The sequence below is a fragment of the Gopherus evgoodei genome, chromosome 16, assembly GCF_007399415.2.
Source record: "Gopherus evgoodei ecotype Sinaloan lineage chromosome 16, rGopEvg1_v1.p, whole genome shotgun sequence".
NCBI lineage: Eukaryota > Metazoa > Chordata > Testudines > Testudinidae > Gopherus > Gopherus evgoodei.
Genome location: NC_044337.1, coordinates 26,502,741 through 26,523,706, shown reverse-complemented (window position 1 = coordinate 26,523,706; position 20,966 = coordinate 26,502,741). Strand labels below are relative to the sequence as shown.

At 41.3% G+C, this 20,966-nt stretch overlaps 1 protein-coding gene across 1 annotated transcript in view; it reads right to left on the bottom strand.

Moving 5' to 3' along the window:
• Positions 1 to 20,431, bottom strand: part of GARNL3 (GTPase activating Rap/RanGAP domain like 3) — a 159,677-nt gene extending 139,246 nt beyond the window's left edge. Inside the window, exons 1-3 of the mRNA XM_030535650.1 lie at positions 20,376 to 20,431; positions 15,905 to 15,974; positions 30 to 104 (exon numbers count right to left, since the gene is read on the bottom strand). Of these exons, the coding sequence (XP_030391510.1) occupies positions 30 to 104; positions 15,905 to 15,974; positions 20,376 to 20,419 (189 nt within the window). The 5' untranslated portion in view covers positions 20,420 to 20,431. The remainder of the gene's footprint in view (positions 1 to 29; positions 105 to 15,904; positions 15,975 to 20,375) is intronic.
• Positions 20,432 to 20,966: the final 535 nt, after the last annotated feature.

Sequence of the window (20,966 nt, the reverse complement as noted above, 5' to 3'; positions counted from 1 at the left end):
AATAGCTATAAACAGGGGCTTTTCCTTACCTCATCAGAAGATCCGTTTTCCACTCGGAAACGTCCAGCTCTTTGAATGGCTCCATCAGCATCACTAGATATAAGCTGTGAAAAAAGAGTTAAAGTTAAAGATACAAATTCTGACTTCAAAAGCCTCCACCTAATCAGATATTAAACAACAAAACCAGTTTGGCTTCCACCATCTTAGCCAGAAATGTGCAACACGTCCTTCCCCTCTCCCTCAAAGATAAGCTCAACTCAGAGTAATAATTATCAGTTTGGCCAACAAAAGACAACTTCCACCAGAAATTAATTCATTGTAGCTATAAGGACTCAGGCAGCGGAGAGGCTCTTGTGTTCACCTGTTGAAGTGGCTTGCCCACTACAAATTACAAGTTTTTTTGGTCTCAAATTTTAGCTTCACTGACTCAAAGCCAAGCAGGCTCAATACTGGGAGGCCCCGACTATGAGAGATGCAATTCCACCAACTGATTACCTGAAGGCAGACAGTTTTACATAAGGAGAGAAAACTAGGCTGCCTGGACCATGACATATGCATACTGTGACGGGCTGAACCGCCCTCCTGGGGCACCATCTGATGCGCTGAGGTCTCACTGAGCCCACCTTTTCCACCAGCCTGGGTTTCCTCATTTTGTTTTTGCTGTGCTAGGCTCTCAAGCCTTCTCCAGCACACACACAGGTAAGGCCACACCCAGCTGCAGACAGACTGAAATAAGCTCCATGTGGGAAGATTTAGCTAGAAGAATGGCCAACAGTCATGTTCACACCTCCTTTGGAGTATAAACCCAACATAATATTGCCTTGCACTGCATAGTAAGATCTGCACAGTGCAAGCTCATAAGAATTGACCCTCTCCCTCAATGTGGAAATAAATATTCACAGCTTTTTGAATTGCACAAACTGGGCTTTGGAATAAACTAAAAACAGTTTATTAGCTATAAAAGGTAAATTTTAAAGTGATTATAAAGGACAGCAAATAGAACAAAGCAAATTACTGAGCAAATAAAACAAAACACACAAACTAAGCTTAACACACTCAAGAAACAGGTCACAAAATGTAATTTCTCACCCTAAATGTTGTTTTAGGCAAGTTGCAGAGTTTCTGTGGCTTAGAGTTCCAGTTATTTCTCTTTACAAACTGGATCCCTGTCTCAGCCTGGACTCAACCCTGCCTTTCCCTTCAGGTGTTTTTAGCAGTCTTCCTTCCTGAGCAGGCAAAGGAGGAGGAGTCCTGAATGCCTTCCTTCCCAGCCTTAAACAGAATTTACATAAGGCAGGAAGCCTTTGTTTCCAGTGGGAAAGTACCAGCAGTATCCAAAGTGGTATTTTGTACCAGGTGACTTTATAGAATCATAGATTAGAATCATAGATCATTAGAGCTGGAAGGGACCTCAGGAGATCATCTAGTTCAACTCCCTGCTCAAAGCAGGACCAATCCTCAAATGGCCTTCTCAAGGATTGAACTCACAACCCTTGGTTTAGCAGGCCAATGCTCAAACCACTGAGCTATTCCTCCCCCCTGACCCTACAGTATCAAAGCAACCAGGAAACAAGGTTTATTTGCAATGTCCACATGAAGGAACGGCAGAAAAGATGAGAAATCCACATCTTTGAAGATTAATTGTCTTTTCCTAACGGCCCATTAAGGGTGGTTGCTTACTGTCTGGTGGGCATTTCCCAAGTACACACATAGCTGTAATTATTATAGGATGGATAAAAATCGATGATTTTAAAAACAAATAAATTTAAAAAGTCAGATTTTTTTTATTTAAATCAGATTTTTGAGGGAAAAAACTAACTAAAGATAGTATTAATTAAGATACATTGAAGTTCAAAGATATCATCATGGAATATGGATTATAAATTCTATAGTACGAGACAATATATTCATGTAATGTTTAAGAAAAGTTTTGTAAATGAGTTTCCAATAGTTCGTTGACTAGGGACCAAATCTTGTGAGATTACAGGGGATTCTGCATCGATTATTTAGGTTATTCTTTCTATCTACCCAATGGACTCAGTGCTCAGTCTAGAAGATACCATCAGAGATGCTAAGTTTTGCAGTTCTCAAATTCTGGATTTGTGTCTCCAAAGACAACATGCTTGTTAACAGCAAAAACGGTTGTTGATTTTTTAAAAAAGTTTAAAAAAAAATATTTAACTATTTTAGTTAAAAACAATTTAAACAAAAACAAACTTGATTTTAAAAAACTTGAATGTTTAGCTGAATTCTAAAGTTCACATGCTTGTTTTGTTAAAATATTATGTTTGCTGTTGAAAAAAAAATTCAGAATACATAATAATGTTGTTCTAGTTAAATAAAACAATTTAAATGTCTATCTGGTGATGTTCTCCTCCTAATTACAGCATGTCAAGAAAATCCTCCAAATATTAATGATTAACCTGTTGAATTGAGATAGTTCACCTCCCAATGACTTCATAAATATGTGCTTCAATTACCTTTGGTAAATGAAATTACCAAACAATCATTCATTTTCTGATGTAGTTGTAAAACTAATCTGAAAAGTTTTCAAAATAAATCACTTTAAAAATGTATAGTGTGTACCTTTTAAAAATGAAACCTACATCTATCTTTGAGTTGTGAAGAATATGTACTAAGGTTATAACAACAAGAATGCACTTTTATGTAGAAATCCATGATCAAATCGAGTCTTCCTGACTAGTGATTTAAATCAAATCCACCCTGTGAGCAACACATCTCTAAAAACAACAGTTATGAAAGGTAGGTAACTGTTTTTTCTTCTTGGAGTGCTTGCTCATGTCAATTCCATTCTAGGTGACTCGCAAACAGTATCAATGGAGGCGGGCTCAGAGTTCATAGTCGTGCAGCTTGTAGCACAGCTCTGCCAAAGCCGGCATCGTCTTGCACCTGCCGAGTCAGTGCATAGTGAGACATGAACATATGGACGGACAACCAGGTGGTGGCCCGACAGATCTCTTGGATCAGCACCTGTGCCAGGAAGGCTGCTTAAGACCCCTGCACCCTAGAGGAATGAGCCGTCACAATCGCTGGCGGGGGCACTTTTACCAGCTCGTAGCAGTGGCAGATTCACACCATGATCCAAGACAAAATTCTCTAGGTTGACACTGGGCAGCCCTTCATCCTGTCCGTGACTGCAACAAACAACTGCACTGATTTATGGAATGGCGCAGAAGTCCTGCGCCTGTCTGATGTCCAGTGTATGCAGCCTATGCTCCTCATCTGATGCATGAGGCTTCAGACAGAGGACCAGTAAGTAAATGTCCTGGCCCGTGTGGAACTAGGAAACAACTTTGGGCAGAAAAGCCGGATGCGTGAGCAGCTGGACCTAGTCCTTGTAGAAGACCATATAGGACGGCTCTGACGTGAGCACCATGATCTTGGATACCTGCTATGCTGAAGTTATGATGTCCAAGAAGATAACCTACCAGGAAAGGAGCAGGAGGAAGCAGGCAGCTAGGGATTCAAAAGGAGGACCCATGAGCTTCGAGAGCACCAGATTCAGGTCCCACAGGTGAACAGGGTCTCGGACGTGTGGGTTCAGGTGCTCTAGCCCTTTCAGGAATCATGCCATCATGGGATGGGCAAAGACAGACCTGCCCTGAAGCGGAAGGCAAAATGCAGAAGTGGCCGCCAGGTGCAACTTGACCACGGCGCTTCCCACAGTTCCCATTGGCCAGGAACAGCGAACCGCAGCCACTGGGAGTTGCAGGGAGTCATGCCTGCAGACAGTCAATGTAAACAAAATGTCTCATGGCCTGCCAGCGAATTACCCTGATGGGCCGCATGCCGAAGGCTGCAGACACCTGATCTAGGAGGTGCCTGCTGGGAATGTAGACCATTGCTAGCCACGTTTTGCAGGGGTCGCAGATGAAACCAGGCATGCCTGACCATGTACGTGCATGCTGCCATGGTGATGGGATGTCTCTTATGTGGGCAATGAGATCCACTATGGCCTGAAAGCGTGCTTCTGGAAGGAAGGCCCTGGCTCACATGGAATTGAGAACCACTCCAATAAACTCTATGCGCTGGTTCGGCGTTAACGTCTACTTTTCAGTGTTTATTAACGTGCCCAGGTCACTGCAGGTGGAGCATACCAGATTGAGGCTTCTCCACATCTGTCCCAGAGACCTGCCCTTGATGAGCCAGTCGTTGAGGTACAGAGGGATCTGGACCCCGTGACGCCTGAGGTAACCCACTACTGGCGCCACGCATTCCATGAACACCCTGGGGGCTGAAGACAGGCCAAAAGGTGGCACTGTGAACTAGAAGCAGCACCCTGCCACTAAGAAATGCAGGAACCATCTGTGTCCTGAGAATATGAAGACATGGAAGGAAGCGTGCTTTAAGTTGAGAGCGGCGTACCAGTCCCCCGGATCCAGGGAGGGGATAATGGAGGCCAGGGAGACCATTCAAGAAGTTGAAGTTCCACAAGACTTGTTTAGGCCACGCAGGTCCAGGATGGTTCTAAGGCCTCCCTTGGCCTTCAGGATTAGGAAGTATCAGGAATAGAATCCTCTTCCTTCCATGACCCAATGAACAGCCTCCACAGCCCCCTCACTGCAGAAGCTTGTCAACCTTCTGAACCAGGAGTTGCTTGTGAGAGGGGTCCCTGAAGAGAGATGGGGAAGCCGGAGGGGTATCCACAAACTGCAGGGTATAACCCCGATCTACTATGTCCAGGACCCAGCAGTCGAAGATAACCCGTGACTGGGCCGAGTGTAGGGAGAAAGACGGCTGAGGAAAGGACGGGCAGGATCTGGCCGGCTGACTGAGGAATCGCTCTCGAGTGCACCCTCAAAATGATCACTTTTGGCTCTCTGGCTGCTTAGTGGGTCCAGGCTGGCATGGCGATTGAGAGGAAAAAGGGCAGCGATGGCTAAACCTGATGTCCCTTCTCCGTGCAGACTGCCAGGCTTGCCAAGGCCTCGACGGTTGTGGAGGCCGGAATGGCTTTCTGGCAGACTGAGGGGTATGCATGCCCAACAAGCGAAGGGTAGCATTAATGTCCTTCAACCCGTGTAGCGTGGCATCAGTTTGAATGGAGAAAAGCCCAACTCCATCAAAGAGGAGGCCCTGCACTGAGCCTGCATCTCCTGGGAAAGGCCTGCCACTTGGAGCCAGGAGCTGCATCGCATACCACAGCTGATGCGACCATCCTCACTGCCAAGTCCACCACGTCCCATGCCATTTGCAGGGAGCATCTGGCTGCTGTGGTCCCTTCCTCTACCAGGGTACCAAACTCCTGAGCCTGACCCTGAGGAAGGGAGTACTGGAACTTCTGGAGGCTGTCCCAGAGGTTAAAATTGTATCAGCTCAGCAGGACCTGATGGTTCATCACCCAGAAATGTAAGCTGCTGGTGAATAAATTTTTCTGTCAAATACATCAAGTTTCTTGGCTTCTTTGTTCTTGGGGATAGAGGTGGTTGGGATCTGCTTGTCCTTCTCAACAGCCGCTGACACCACTAGCGAGGTAGGGGGAGGGCGGGTATACAAGTACTCGAAATCTTTGGCCGGCAAAAAGTATTTTTTCTCAGCCCATTTTGAAGTGAGTGGGATAGAGGATGAGGTTTGCCACAGAGCCTTAGCAATCTTGAGGACCCCATCATGTACACGTAGATTGATCCAGGCGGGCTGAGAGGACATTGAAAAGGTAGTCCTCCTGCTCAGCCACCTTGCGCACTTCCAGCCCCAAGTTCTCGGCCACCTGCCTGAGAAGGGCTTGGTGTTCTTTAAAGTCATCTGGGCGGTTGGCCCTGGAAGGTCCTGCGACCACCTCATCTGTGGAAGAGGAGGCGGCCCTTGCTATCGGTGGAGGCCCTGAGGGCGTGGCAGCCGCTGGAAAGGGAGGTTGAGGGGTGGGCACTGGATCCTCCACCTCAACCTCAACCTCAGAGCGAGCTTCCAGTCCCAGTGAAGCAGCCGATCTTACTCTGATGCGGCCACTGATGTGTGCTGAAAAGGGGGCATCATCATCACCAGAATGCCCATGCTCCCCATTACGGCCACTGCGTTGGCCACTGGCCTTGCTGCCACTGTGGTGCTGTGGACGGCAGATCAGTTTCCGATGCCAAATCCCGTTGCAGAGACCGGGGCGATGGGCTGAACTGGGCTTCTGTTCCAGAGGAACCATGCTTCGGCAACCAGGGAGGAACCATCAACACCTGGGTCTGCTTGCTGGTCGTGGCTACCAGTAAGCGACGATTAGGCGCACGTGACCGATGGCAATATCAGGAAGAACCAGTGCTGGGAGATTGGCATGGGGCGGGAACAGTGCTGCAGAGACTGGTAACATGAGGGGGAGCAGTCTCACAGTGCCGGTGACCGGGACCGACATCTAGACACACACTGGCAATAGGGCGAACAGTGTCAGTCATAATATGGGGAGTGTCAACCCCATACTGGTGAACAACATCCAGGAGGAGAGTTTTGGCAACCTGCGGCGCAGTTGTGACCTGCCACGTGATTGCTTGTCCGGCAACCTACAGTGCTGTCCTGCCCCCGGAGAGGTCTTAACGGCTTGCTTGCCCTCTCAAGGAACCTTAGTGTGGTCCAGTGGAACAGGAGACATCATAGGAGTAGGTGGAGACCAGTGCTTTCTCTGTGCCTGGGTTTTGGATGCGACAGTGCAGGTAGGATGGTGGGTCCCATACCGCTCACCAGAGTCAGTCATGTACCTTGAAGAGGGCTAAGAGCCCCAGCCGCAGAGGCATACTCACGCTATTCTGGAGAAGGTTGGTGGACAGGCCTGGTCCCTCAATCGGATGACCTCTGGGCCCCCTTGCTCAATACCAGTGAGCACTTCTTCACTTTCTTCTTCAGTACCGGCAACGGCAAACAGTGCCGAGAGGAGCTGGGTGTCAGTGGCACACTGCACACAGAGGCCAAAATACTCGGTATGGCCTGCATAGAGGGCTCGGAAGCTGGGCGGAGAGCAGACTCCATCAGGAGTCCTAAGGCAAATGTCCTTCTCCTTCTGGGTGCGAGGCCAATAAATTCTTACAGATCTGGCAAAGCTTCATGATGTGTGATTCCCCCAAGCATTTAAGGCAACTGTCGTGGGGGACACTCACAGGCATAGGACTGCCACAGACCAAGCAGGGCTTAAACTCCGGGAGCTCGAGCATGCCCTGCATGGGGCAAAGTCCCCACTGGGATCCTAGCTATCAGCTAACTATGCACTTAACAACTACTTAACACGAACTACAATCGAACAAAGGCCCAGAGCCACAAAGTCCAATGGGAGAAACTGCTAGCTCCTGACAAGCAAGAGAGGTGCTCCAACTGACCACCACAGGCGAAAAGAAGGAACTGAGAGGGCGTGGGCCAGCAACACCTGATATACTGTGTCATGGGTGCAGCGCACTAGAGGGCGCTAGAGCCAGCCCTATGGGTACCACTAAGGCAAAAATCTCCAACGTCCACACATGTGAGCTCGCACACATCTAGAATGGAAACGACATGAGCAAGCACTCAAAAAAGAACTTGTTTTATGGTAAATAGGGTTTTAATAACATCTGACTATACGTAAGACCAGGACTAAGGAAGCAAGGTAACCTAGGGGGAAGAAAGCTCCACGTTCCAGCATGTAAACCACATAATGAAGCAAAAGGACTCTGGACAATCCAAGGGTCTCTGACCCCAACCTGGAGTGGTGAGAAAACAGAGGCAGGGAAATGTGTGTAGGGTTTGTTTTGTATAATTTGTACACTCTCTTGTGCTTTAAATAATTAAGGAAAAGAGCAAATGCGTTAGACTCGTGTGAAGTGTCTGTGCATGTTAAATTCTTCATAACTACTGCATGCCTCTGGAAACGAGCTATTAAATCAGAAACTTCACATTTTCGGGGTGGAGCTCTGAGTGTGTGTGTTTAAGTCCAAGGGAGTCTAAAGTTCAATGCTGGGCCCAGAGGGACTAGGTAGTTAGACAGTGGGTCCCAGCTCTCAGAAGGCAGTACTAGATAAAAAGTCTGTACCCCAAGAGTGTGCCAAGGAACCCCAAGATTGGGGCAGTATCTAGATTTCATTCAGACTCCAGAGAGTTAAAACTCTCCAGGATCCAGGGACCAGAAGTTTAGATTCCCCTCACAGCAGTCTGTGGATGTCCAGCAAGGGGCAGTTGGCCAGAAATGTGACAAAATGATAGAAGCATTTGGGATATGGGAGCCTGTGAATCTTCTTAAAATACTTATGCAAAGGCCTACACATATTACTGCTCTTAAACTGAAAGCCAGGAGCTCGTCTATTAGTTTGTTTTAGGTGCAAGTTAAATCAAGCATAAATTACTAGCTGCTCATAAAATAGCAGCTTCTATTCGCTGGTGGTCAGGAGAAATCAAAAAGTTAGTGAAGGCAGGATGGGGCACCCACTCCAAACTGGGGCCCAGGAGGTCCTTTTTTTCCTGCTAGTATTTGCCTTGTTCACAGCAGCACCACACTGCTGACTCATAGTCCTTAAGTAATAAGCTCAGGTCTTTCTCCTCTGTCATTTTTAACTAAAAACCCCATAGTTTATAGCAGAAACTTCTGTTACTAGTCCCTAAGTGCACATACTTATACTTTGTACTATAAAATTTCACCCTATTTCTATTACCCCAGTCCTCTAGGTCATCCAGTTCTTCCTGTACAATATTCTGATCCTCCTCCCTATTGACAACACCTCCCAAGTTTGTGTCATCACCAAATTTCAATAGCACAAGCCTGCTTTTTGTGCCAACATAATAAAATTATTTTAAAAGATTAGTTCCAAGACCGATCCTTAAGGAACTCCACCAGTAACCTCCCAGCAGTCTGACAGATCTCCTTTCAGTACAACCAGTTGTTCTCTGCCCTTTAGCCACTTCCATACCCATTTTACAATTCTTGTATTAACCCCCATCTTCTGCATCTTAACTACTAATTTCCCAGATTATATGGTATCAAATGCTCTGCTGAAATCCAGTTAGGGAAATGCAGGAGATCTAATCTTATCAAACAAACATCAAGTTAGTCTGGCATGATCTACTTTTGGTAAACCCATGTTGAATTTCATACACTTTTCCATTTAACTCCATGTATTTAATTATTATTTCCTTTAAGAAGCCCTCCAGTAGATTTCCACAAGCTTAAACCATATACAAAGTTTTACAAATTAATGAAAAATAAATTCTATAGAAAAGAGATATCAGGTTACTTTGACAGGATTACAAGTTTGGTTGATACAGGTAATAGTGTTGAAGTAATATTCTTAAACTTCTGTAAGGCATTAGACTGGGTACCGCACAATTTTTTGTACAAAAAGCTTGAACAATACAAAATCAACAGGGCACACATTAAAAGGATTAAAAACTAATGAACTGATAGGTCTCAAAACGTAACTGTAAAGAGGGAATCATCATTGAGCAGGTGTGTTTCTCGGGGAGATAAATGAATTTACATTTGTGAAACGCTCAAATACTACAATGACAAGTCACAGAAAAGCTACGAGAAAATTAATAATTCTGTATTTAAAGCAAATTTTGAACAGCACACAGTAAATAACATTTGGTGCCACACACTGACTAGGATAAAATACTCAATAAGCTGCTCACTCAGTAAGCCCCATCCACCCTGTGCACTGAATGAGGCAGAGGTTCTGTGGAAAAATATGTCTTTATATAATAAAAAATCTGTATCAAAATGCATATACACAAGAGAGATTAATATTAAAGTGGTATATGCAACCTTAATATTGGCATTTTCTAGCTTCTGATTGCTTTTGCTGACTCTGCAACTTAATGATCTTTCAATGTATTTTCTGTATGTAATCCTATATAGGGTCTCCTCCTGCGTTCACCACTGTACTATCTAAGTGCCTTTCAGTAGTACATTAAGTGATGTAGTTAATATCTGTCACCTGTAGTTCATTCTCCCTTTCATACTCTCTCTCGGGGAAGAATTGTGTGCGCAATGTAGTTTTGTAGGCTATTTTCTGTTATATGTACACACTACTCTATGTTCATACTGAAGAAGGCAAGGTCAAAGAAGTCTACTTTGCACATGGAATAGTGGAAGGTCTTTGGCTAGAATGTGCTTTACATGGTGTTTCAGACTCAAAGCATGGAATTTTCAGAAGTACTCAATGTGTAAGCAGTATATGGCCAACACTGAGCAATGAACATGTGCTTAACACGAAAATCCCACCTCTAGTTTGTTACTAAAAGTTGTGAAAGAGGGTCTGGGGTCCTGTCCAGGATTCATGACAAAAGGAAAAAACCTGCCTTTCAGGGGTTTAACAAAAAGCTTGACCGAAAACAGATACCAACAGACAATATGATCTCTGAAAGGTAGATTTTGAAGTATTTTGTTAGGTCTCTGAAATGGAAGCTAACAATCACTACTGAGTCACTCTTCTGCAGGATAAGGCATGTACATGTATGTTCCCCCAATTTGTGTGTGCACACGTGTGTGTGTAGTTGTATCTGAAAAAAATTGGTTTGGAAAGCATGGATCACTTCCTTGGATCAAGTGGTATGGGGAAGAGCGGCTGAGGGAGGAAGGGAGACCTTTCTTTCTAGATAACAAGTGATGCTGACAGACTCATCAGAGGAGTCAGAGACTGAATTGCTTTCACAGGAGGTAAGTTATTCACTTGATTTTTTTCTCTGAGGAAAAAAAAGCTGTATCTAGTTTAGTATATGAGAAGTATAAATCTAAATATGTTAGGCAAGCCATTTTTTAAAACTCCATTTTTTCTCTGTTTATAATAAATATTAGTTTTGCTAGAGTGCTGTTGTCTTGATAATTCCATCCAGATTTCCCTGGAGAAAAGAAAAACCCGTATCCTCTAAGGCAGGGGTCAGCAACCTTTCAGAAGTGCTGTGCCGAGTCTTCATTTATTCACTCTAATTTAAGGTTTTGCGTGCCAGTAATACATTTTAACGTTTTTAGAAGGTCTCTTTCTACAAGTCTATAATATATAACTAAACTATTGTTGTATATAAAGTAAACAAGGTTTTTAAAATGTTTAAGCAGCTTCATTTAAAATTAAATTAAAATGCAGAGCCCCCTGGACTGGTGGCCAGGACCCGTCCAGTGTGAGTGCCACTGAAAATCAGCACATGTGCAGCCTTTGGCATGCATGCCATAGGTTGCCTACCCCTGCTCTAAGGGAAGGTGCTAAATGGTAGGATTTCTGGAACCTTCAAACCCAACTCAGTTATGGGCACAGATGGAGGCAACCTATCCCAGTGAATGGTGCTGTCGTTAGCCTGCAGTAAGCCAACACAAGAACACAGCACAAAGGCCATCACTTTTACTCCAGTGTTCACTTGAGTGGGGAACAAATACTGTAATATATATATATACACACATACACACACACACACACACACACACACACACACACACATTTAAGCTGTCAACTGATTAAAAAAATTAGTCGTGATTAATCACGCGATTAAAAAATTTGTCATGATTAATCGCACTGTTAAACAATAATAGAATACCATGTATTTAAATATTTTGGATTTTTTTACATTTTCAAATATATCGATTTCAATTATAACAGACTACAAGGTAAGTGCTCATTTTATATTTAGTTTTGATTACAAATATTTGCACTGTAAAAAACAAAAGAAATTTTATTTTTCAATTCACCTAATAGAGACTGCACTACAGTACTTGTATCATGAAAGTTGAACTTACAAATGCAGAATTATGTACAAAAAATACTTCTTTAAAAAATAAAACCATGTAAAACTTTAGAGTCTACAAGTCCACTCAGTCCTATTTCTTGTTCAGCCAATTGATCAGACAAACAAGTTTGCTTACATTTGTAGGAGATAATGCTGCCTGCTTCCTGTTCACATCAGCTGAAAGTAAGAACTTGTTTTCACATGACATTGTTGTATTTGGTGTTGCAAGTTATGAATCTTTAGCGCATCTGTCATGTAAATATGTCCCTTCATGCTTCAACCACCATTCCAGAACACATGCATCCATGCTGATGACGGGTTCAGCTCAACAACAATCCAAAGCAGTGTGGACTGATGCATGTGCATTTTCATCATCTGGTCAGATGCCACCAGCAGAAGGTTGATATTCTCTTTTGGTGGTTCAGATTCTGTAGTTTCCACATCGGAGTGTTCCTCTTTTACAGCTTCTAGAAGCATGCTCCACACCTCATCCCTCTCAGATTTTGGAAGGCACTTCAGATTCTTAAACTTTGGGTTGAATGCTGTAGCTATCTTTAGAAATCTCACATCGGTGCCTTCTTTGCTTTTTGTCAAATCTGCAGCAAAAGTGCTCTTAAAATGAACATGTGCTTAATCATCATCCGAGACTACCATAACATGAAATATATGGCAGAATATGGGTAAAATAGAGCCAGAGACAAACAATTCTTCCACAAGGAGTTCAGTCACCAATTTAATTAACACATTATTTCTTTAACAAGTGTCATCAGCACGGAAGCACATCCTCTGGAATGGTGGCTGAAGCATGAAGGGGCATGTTTAGCATATCTAGCACGTAAATACCTTGCAATGCCAGCTACAAAAGTCCCATCCGAACACCTGTTCTCACTTTCTGGTGACATTGTGAATAAGAAGTGGGCAGCATTATCTCCCGTAAATGTAAACAACATTATCTGTCTTAGCAAATGGCAGAACGAGAAGTAAGACTGAGTGGACTTGTAGGCTCTGAAGTTTTGCATTGTTTTGTTTTTGAGTGCCATTTAGTAACCAAAAAAGGCTACATTTGCAAGTTGCACTTTCATGATAGAGATTGCACTACAGTACTTGTATGAGGTGAACTGAAAATATGGTTTCTTTTATCATTTTTACAGTGCAAATATTTGTAATAAAAATAATAATATAAGTGAGCAGTGTACACTTTGTATTCTGCGTTGTAACTGACATCAATATATTTGAAAACGTAGAACATCCAAAAATATTTAATACATTTCAATTGGTATTCTATTATTCAACAATGCAATTAAAACTGCGATTAATCACAATTAATTTTTTTAGTTAATCGCGTAAGTTAACTATAATTAATCAACAGCCCAGATAGATAGATAGATGAGGTAGAAGAAATCTGATTTTTAAATGAGCAGCATGTTATTCTAAATATAGTACATGTACTCAGAAATACTGTATTGAATGCATATTAAAAACCGATGTATACATATAAGTAATTTATTCTCTGAACATATTAAGGAGGAATCAAGCTGATCACTAGAGTTGTTCAGCCTATGTCTACAAGGATTTCTAAATAATAAAATAAAAAAACAATTAAAATCAGGTACAAAACTATTATTTTGGTTATAATTTGCCTTTACTTCCCTTCCTATTTCAATTTTTTTTTCCACTCATTTTTTGGATCATTAAAGACTGCTTTTTATAAATTCATGTATTCATAGATTTAAGGCCAGAAGGGACCAGTTCGACCTACCACACAACTTGAGACATACATTTTCACCTAGTTATTACTGCATCAAGCTCAATAAGTTGTGATTGAACTAGAGTATATCAATCAACTGTAAAAGCTGCTTTGACTATTTAAACATTTTATGAAATTGTAGCTCATGAGACTCTTAAATCAGACTTGCCAAATTTCCATGATGACATCCAAACTAAAGCCTATTTAATATGTATGTTATTTAAGTAACTAATAAATTTGGAAATGTGTGGTGCGTATGTACAGAGAGGCAGTGTGTGCTGCATTTAGAGTAAAGGACTGGGAGTCAAGGGTGCTGAACTCCATTTCCAGCTCTGCCAATGACTCACTGTGCAGCCTAGAGCAAGTCACTTCCCTATACCTCAGTTTACTCATCAACAAAATGGATATAATACTATTTACCTCAGAATAATTTTGTGAGAACAAATGCTTATAAGAAACTGGATTAAAATACAGTATGCAAACCATGATCAGAGCAGGACAAGAACACATATAAGTAAAAACACCGGCAGCTGCTGGTGCATTGTCTACACAAGATCTCCTGTTATTGCTACCATTGCTGTAGATGCACCAGTGGTAATTTAGGGAGAAATTTTAGGGTAGATCAGGTTTAGTTGCACTAAGGGTAGAAATCCCCAGCACAAAATAAAATTGTTCAAGAAGTGAACAGGCTCAGGAAAAAAAAGCATTGATTCAGTATTTTGTTTTTAAAAGCCTGAAGAATTACAGGGATTTTAATAAAGGGAAAAGTTAAACCACATTTCATGACAGCCAAAATTGTCCCCTCAATTTCAGCTCCATGTCAGCCATTATTTAACATTTAAAACCTAATGTTAGGGGAATTGATATTTACTAAGTAGAAAAGATCCAAAAAAAATATGCCTGAAGCTACTTTTTTGTCATACACAATTTAGTCAATTTCATAGCACAAGTGCTGGGAAAAAAATCCATAGTCATGGAAAGTCCATAACCGAGGGCTGTGAGACAGAAGAGCAAACTCACTATACTCTCACCTCACAGTGGCAGCTCCTGTCTCATGGGCTGGACCCGTCTCCCCGCTCCAAGCATTGTAACTCTGCGCACTAGGTTGCCACACCACTCAGGTTTGGCACATCTGCCCCTCTGTCTTCATCTACAGATGGGAAGACATGCCAAACCTGAGTGGCGCTGTCACCACGTGTGCCAGGTTGCAATGCCCAGAGCAGGGAACTGGGATCACAGGAGTGACCACGGTGGGGGTCACAAACTTTATTAAAATTCACAATTACTGTGAACACCATCAGCACATCACCAAAATTCTAGCCACAGTTATGATTGTGACAGAAAAAAAAAATTGTTTCTACCATATGTGATACCACAAGTAGATTTTCCAAAATGTCAAACAGATAAAGAATAAACAAACCAAAAATTAAGGCCACTTGTCCTAAATTACTGTACTTTGGACCCATGAATAAAAATTTGCAGATAGTTTTTCAAATAATAACCTAAATACTTTCAGTAGGGTGCAAATAGTCTGTTGAGCAGACAACAGTTCATTTTCCCTCTTATGATTATTTCTTTCATTAATCACCAGAGATAATACCTTGAATTAGTACAGAAAATACGCGTGTGTGTGTGTGTTTGTGTGTGTGTGTGTAAAAATCTGATCCTTGGTCTTCTCACAACTGTACTGCTGAACATTAATCTACCAGTGTACATAATAGGCATACTTATCAATTAATACACTTTCTACTATCTTAAAATCACAGTGCTGTCTAATAAGATATTCCAGATTCCTTCCTATATTAAGAGTAAAAATACAGCTTCTCCCTCTTCCCCTCCCCCTCAGTTTCCCTGTATCAACTTGGACAATTTCATTCTGGCTATCTATAGTCAATGACAGTGTTTCAATAACTTATACACTGTTAATTTATGCAGTATCCAAGTTCTTCCCTCATTAAGTAGTAAAAATGTTAACTTCATGCCTAGATTTGAAGAAAAATCTTAAACAAAATAAATTAGCATGGATTTTTTGGGCAGGGATGCTTCAATAATAAAATTATACCTCCATTTTTAACTTCAACCTCTCCACCCCACCCCACTAATAAACACACACACACAAAAATCAATCAATTATAAAAACACAGTGCTGCTCTTCTGTCAACCGCCAATTAATATCAACAAAACAGGCTTTTTGAGGGGGGCGGAAAATGCTAGATACACACTATTTTTCAACAGACTAGCAGAGAAGATTTAGATTAGAGTGAAAGGTCTGCAAGCAAAGATATTAAATATCCACTTCAAAATAGATTTAAGACATTATAATTTTCAAACTCAACCTAAGAACCTTATTTTCCCAGGCTATTTGTAATGCTTTTGTGATATTTCACCTGCACATAAACAAAAATAGATTTCCACAAGCTCTGCATTACAAGCTGCTAAAATTCAAATCAATTGAGAATCATGGAATGGTCTATACAAACTTACCAGCTCCACAGATCCATAATGCTTTCTGCTGAACTCGCCCCGTCTACAGCCCAAGTCTTCGGAGACAGAACTGGAACAGAAATGCTTCATCAGTAGACATAGTTAACTGGCTCTAAAGCTCCTGCAATACTCAGCTACCATTGACAAAAATCATTCCTGCTGAACAAGGTTTGTGGTGGATAAGCTCATCACTGCAGGGAACCCTCCTTACAACATGCACAACCTCTAGCAGCCATTGCAGTCTAGATTTCATATTACTCTGAAAGAGAATGAAATGCCTGAGCTTGATCGGAAGGAAAAACCATTATTAAATTAAATATTTAGTCATTATGTGATCAACTGAGAGTTCCAGGGTGGTTGGTGATTATAAATTGCATTCGAGATCTCTGCCTAACCTAAGGAAAAAAAAACCTGCGGTAAACTTAATGCACAGAACAGGACAGCCTACATGAGCTATATTTGCTAACACGCAGTATGCTGTAATTAACTTTCTTACAGGAGAATCTCTTTATTTGTCCTAAATACTCAAAGAAAAGAAAAATACAATGATTTTACTTCTGAAGTTTTTTAAAAAAACAGTAATTAATTTATAGTTTCCTCCTCCACTAGGCTTTAGTGACAAAAAATAAAATTCTCACTTAGAATAAATGGAAGTCTAGCCCCAAGTTAAATGTGTGTGGGTGCACTCGTTCATTCAAACATAGTGATTTTGTATGTGTATAATGTATATCATCAATTTATGGGTTTGGTGTACCTAGAACAAGGGACAAATACATTTTTCTTTCTCAATACCTATAGTACATGTTGGCCCCACATATATAGTGGTGATATCCATGTTATAAATACACCTCCACCTCGATATAACGCTGTCCTTGGGAGCCAAAAAATCTTACCACGTTATAGGTGAAACCGTGTTATATTGAACTTGATTTGATCCGCCGGAGCGCGCACACCTCCCCCCCTTGGAGTGCTGCTTTACCGTGTTATATCCAAATTTGTGTTACATCGGGTGGCGTTATATCAGGGTAGAGATGTACCATCTAAAAAAAAGGCAAGGCTGAAATTTAGTATAAACCTTTCACTGCCTGACCTGCACTGTCTACTAGTCAATCTCCCCAGCATTTTTCCTGACAACCCAAACCTAACACTAGCTTCCAACAGTCACTACTATTATAAAGATTTCTTCAACTTGCTAAAAAAATATTTTCCTCAAAAAATTGCTTTGATGTAACATGGGCAACCATCAGTCACAGACCAAGAACAGATATCCTGTTAGATATCTTTGAAAACATCAAAGGTAGAAACTGCAGCTTTAACTGTATGGAAGGAGAATTTCTTAGCTTTCAGTAAGACTCAGAGCACTTGCTTCAGCCCTACAGAACCCTAAGCTATCAACATTTAAAATTACAATTTTTAACATAGAAAAGCTATTTTTGGTTGTATTTACAGATATTTAAAATGCCTTAGTTATTATTTTCTTTTCTTTTTACTTCTGTGTGGTTGGACTCAAGGCAGCATAAATGTAGGTGGAAAAATACAAATGAAACAGCTCTAATAAAAATTTTAAAACTTGACAAAATAATTCTAAAATACTTTCTCTCAAATATAAGGATTATACAGAAAATACAATGAAGCGTTACTGGTACTCATTTGAGATGACCCGCATTATACAAGTATTTAAGCTGCTGATGGGTAGAGTTGCCATCCCAAAGTCATGCTAACACAACCTTCACATTACACCACTCCATCATCTAGTCTATATCTATTCATCCACCACCTACTTATATAAATCACAAACATACCCCAGACAGAAAAAAACCCACTATATTCTTTAGTGAAATATGGAAAACTGGATAAGAGAACTGAGTTCTAGGGACATAATTCAGATCTTGGATAGGATTTTCAAAAACACATCATGTTTGAAAGTGAGATTTACACACTTTTTAAATGTTTACTACTTACCACACAAATGAATATTAACAGATTATCCCACATGCCATGATTATACTGTATTATATTACATATAACTAAGGCTTTAAAATAAATTACAGTAGATTCCACTTTATAGCAATACTGATAATAGCAACTTCCAGTTACGGCAATACACTGTCAGGAACCAATCCCATCCTATTATCAATGCTAATAGGATTCAATTACTGGCCGCTTATTAGCAACTTTTTTTAGAGCAGAGTTCCTACCTGTAATCAATTTCCTGGCTCTAAGAACACATAGCTCAACACTTCTGCTGAGTACCATAGCCTCCAAATGTTTGGACCAATCTTTCACCAATAAAGTTTGGGTTCTGGAGCCCCTATGTGTGCCCAGTGCTAGGCAAGTGCATGTGGCCAAAAAATTTGGTATCTCAAAGTCAACTGTTTGACCGATTCTGAAGAACAGCCCTAACATTTTACAGGAGCATAGAAGCAGCACAAACCAAGGCTGCAAGCATCAACACAATGGAAAGGAGGCAGACATCGGTGAAACCCTGTAACTCTGGTTTCAGCATAAGCTTGGCCAAGGTGCTCGACTCTCCAAACCAAAGTAGAAATAAAACTAGTCCGCTAGCAGCAGAGCAGCAGAAGGAGTTCAACCCTTCAGATGGCTGGCTCATTCAATGGAAAACCCAGCACATTGTCGTTCAACATAAAAAGCATAGCGAGAAACAAGACACTGATCTTCTGGTGGCTTCTGAATGGAGGATGGACTTCTTACCCAGCATTCTAGAGAAGTTCCAGCCACGTGACATCTTGAGTGCTGATGAACCTGATCTCTTCTACTGGGCTTTCCCAACAGAGGCTGTAGCATGATGAAAGAAGGGTTTGCAGGAGGGGGAAGAAAAAAAAATAAAGCTATGGAGCACATTTCATTGGTGTGTTGTGCAAACATGGACGGAATGGAGAAATCCAATCTTACAGTGGTTGAAAAGAGCAAGTGGCCTCATTGTTTCCCAAGGACCACTCAAAGCTGCCATGATCTACCAAAGCTCTACAAATGCCTGGATGCACATCTGTTGTTTGAAGAGTGGCTAAATTGCCCGGCTCATTCACTTTATGTAGAGCTATCGCACGTGTTAAAATTCTTCCCTCCAAACACAAACTTAGTCACGCACCCATTGGACATGAGTGTCATTAAAAACTTCAATGGTCTCTACTGTGATCATCCTACTGTAAGCATCATCACATCTCTTGATGCTGACTCACACTTACAAGCATTGGATGTTGACAAAGAACAATTCTGATTGATGTATTTCATCTTGTTAAGAAGTCATGGGCCATTGTTCTCCCCAAGACTGCTGCAAACCCTCCCTTTCTACAGCAGTTTTCAACAGCAACAGAAAGTGCTGACCTGGTGGACATCAATGTGCTGGCCAATGCATCAGTTCCGGAAACTCTAAAAGCACATGAATTTGAGGCCATTGTTGAATATGACAGTCATTTGCAGACGGAAGGTGAGCTCATTGATGCAGAATTTCTAGAGACAATAGAGGCTGTGAAACACCTACAGGCTTCTGAGTCACAAGACAATAGTGCATTGGATGATGAACCTGAAGAGCTTTCGCTTATAGAACAGCTACCTGCAGTGGACATTTTCCACAAGATATGATAGAATCATGGCTTTGAGAATTGCTATGAGGCTGCATGCAAGACTGAGAAGGATTTATAAGTGGAAGTGGCCAACCATAAAAAGCAGACAGTCAAATTTTATTCTTGAAAACTTTTATTTTACATTTTAAACAAAAAATGCTTTACTCTGTGTGACACATGAGGAGCACTAACTGTAAGTATGTACTGTTCACCTTACCAAGACATTATACTATAAATGTTTTGTGTGTGTTCTTTGGTGCTTTTGAAAAAAAAATTGTTATAAAATTGTGTGGCATTAGTCTTTGTGACTCATAGGAAGACGAGGTTTCTAAAGTTTGCTCAAAGCTTCATGGTACGCTATATAATGTATCCATTTCTGTGTGTCACCTTTGGTTTTTCTTCTTGAGAACATTGTATCAAACTAAAAGTTAATGAAAAATTTCACTTTGCAATGTATCCCACATATCTGTCTGAAGTACTTATGTGTGACACAGAGAAGTACTGTTATCCCCATTTTACTTGAGGCACAGATCAGTTTGCCCAAGATCATAGGAACTATGTGGTAGGGCAGGGAATTGAACCCAGGTCTTCTAAGTCCTAAGCTAGCTCCCTTACCTCAGCCCTGCTGTATGGATGGTGATCTCAAAGGCCTAAGAAGTTAAACGTGTTATAAACTCTTTTCACTGTCCAACATTAAACAGAGATAGATAGGTTTGGTGTTAGTTTTAAATAGTTTCAGGTTTACTCAAACCTCCAAAATCATTCAAATTAAAAGTATATTGATTAAAACAAAAACAACAACAAAAAAGAAAAAGAAAGAACAAGAAATTAAAACAAGCATTTATATTGAAACTGAGTGATTATGCAAAATAAATTTCAGACCTTACCAAAGTCTCTCTCCTTTTGGAGTCAAAGTATCAGACTCTCCCATTTTCAGAACAACTTTTCTCTGATGAAAAATGGAAAAAATTAATTTTATTCTCAGTCCTAATCTGAAGGAGATTCATTTGTCCTGTTCTTAAGAAACAGACTCGAGGTCGAGGAGAAACAGGACAGAAAAGGAAACACTGGACCACTGGTTAGTTACGAGTGGATGCTTTGGCTGGCAAGTCAACCATGACACCTGCTCTTTAAAGCTTGGTTAGTTATGATCTGGTCAGGGCCATCATCTGGCTGGATCCTTACACATGACAGTAATGATGAATGCAGTATAGCTGACTTCAGGATTTGATGAAAAGCCAAGAGAGTAAGATAGGACAGGAGGAAAGAAACAGTGGGGAAGAAAACAACACAGCAAGGGAAGGGAATACAATATAGGATCTTACAAGCTTTTGTAGTGCTGGTAATTAGCTATCTCCACTGGAGGTCTGAGGACTGGATGCCATGATAATCTGATGATTTTTCAGCCCTTACAGATGAAAACAACATTCCTTAAACAAGAGCAAGGCCAACCAGCATTCGTCTCAGGAGGAAAGTCT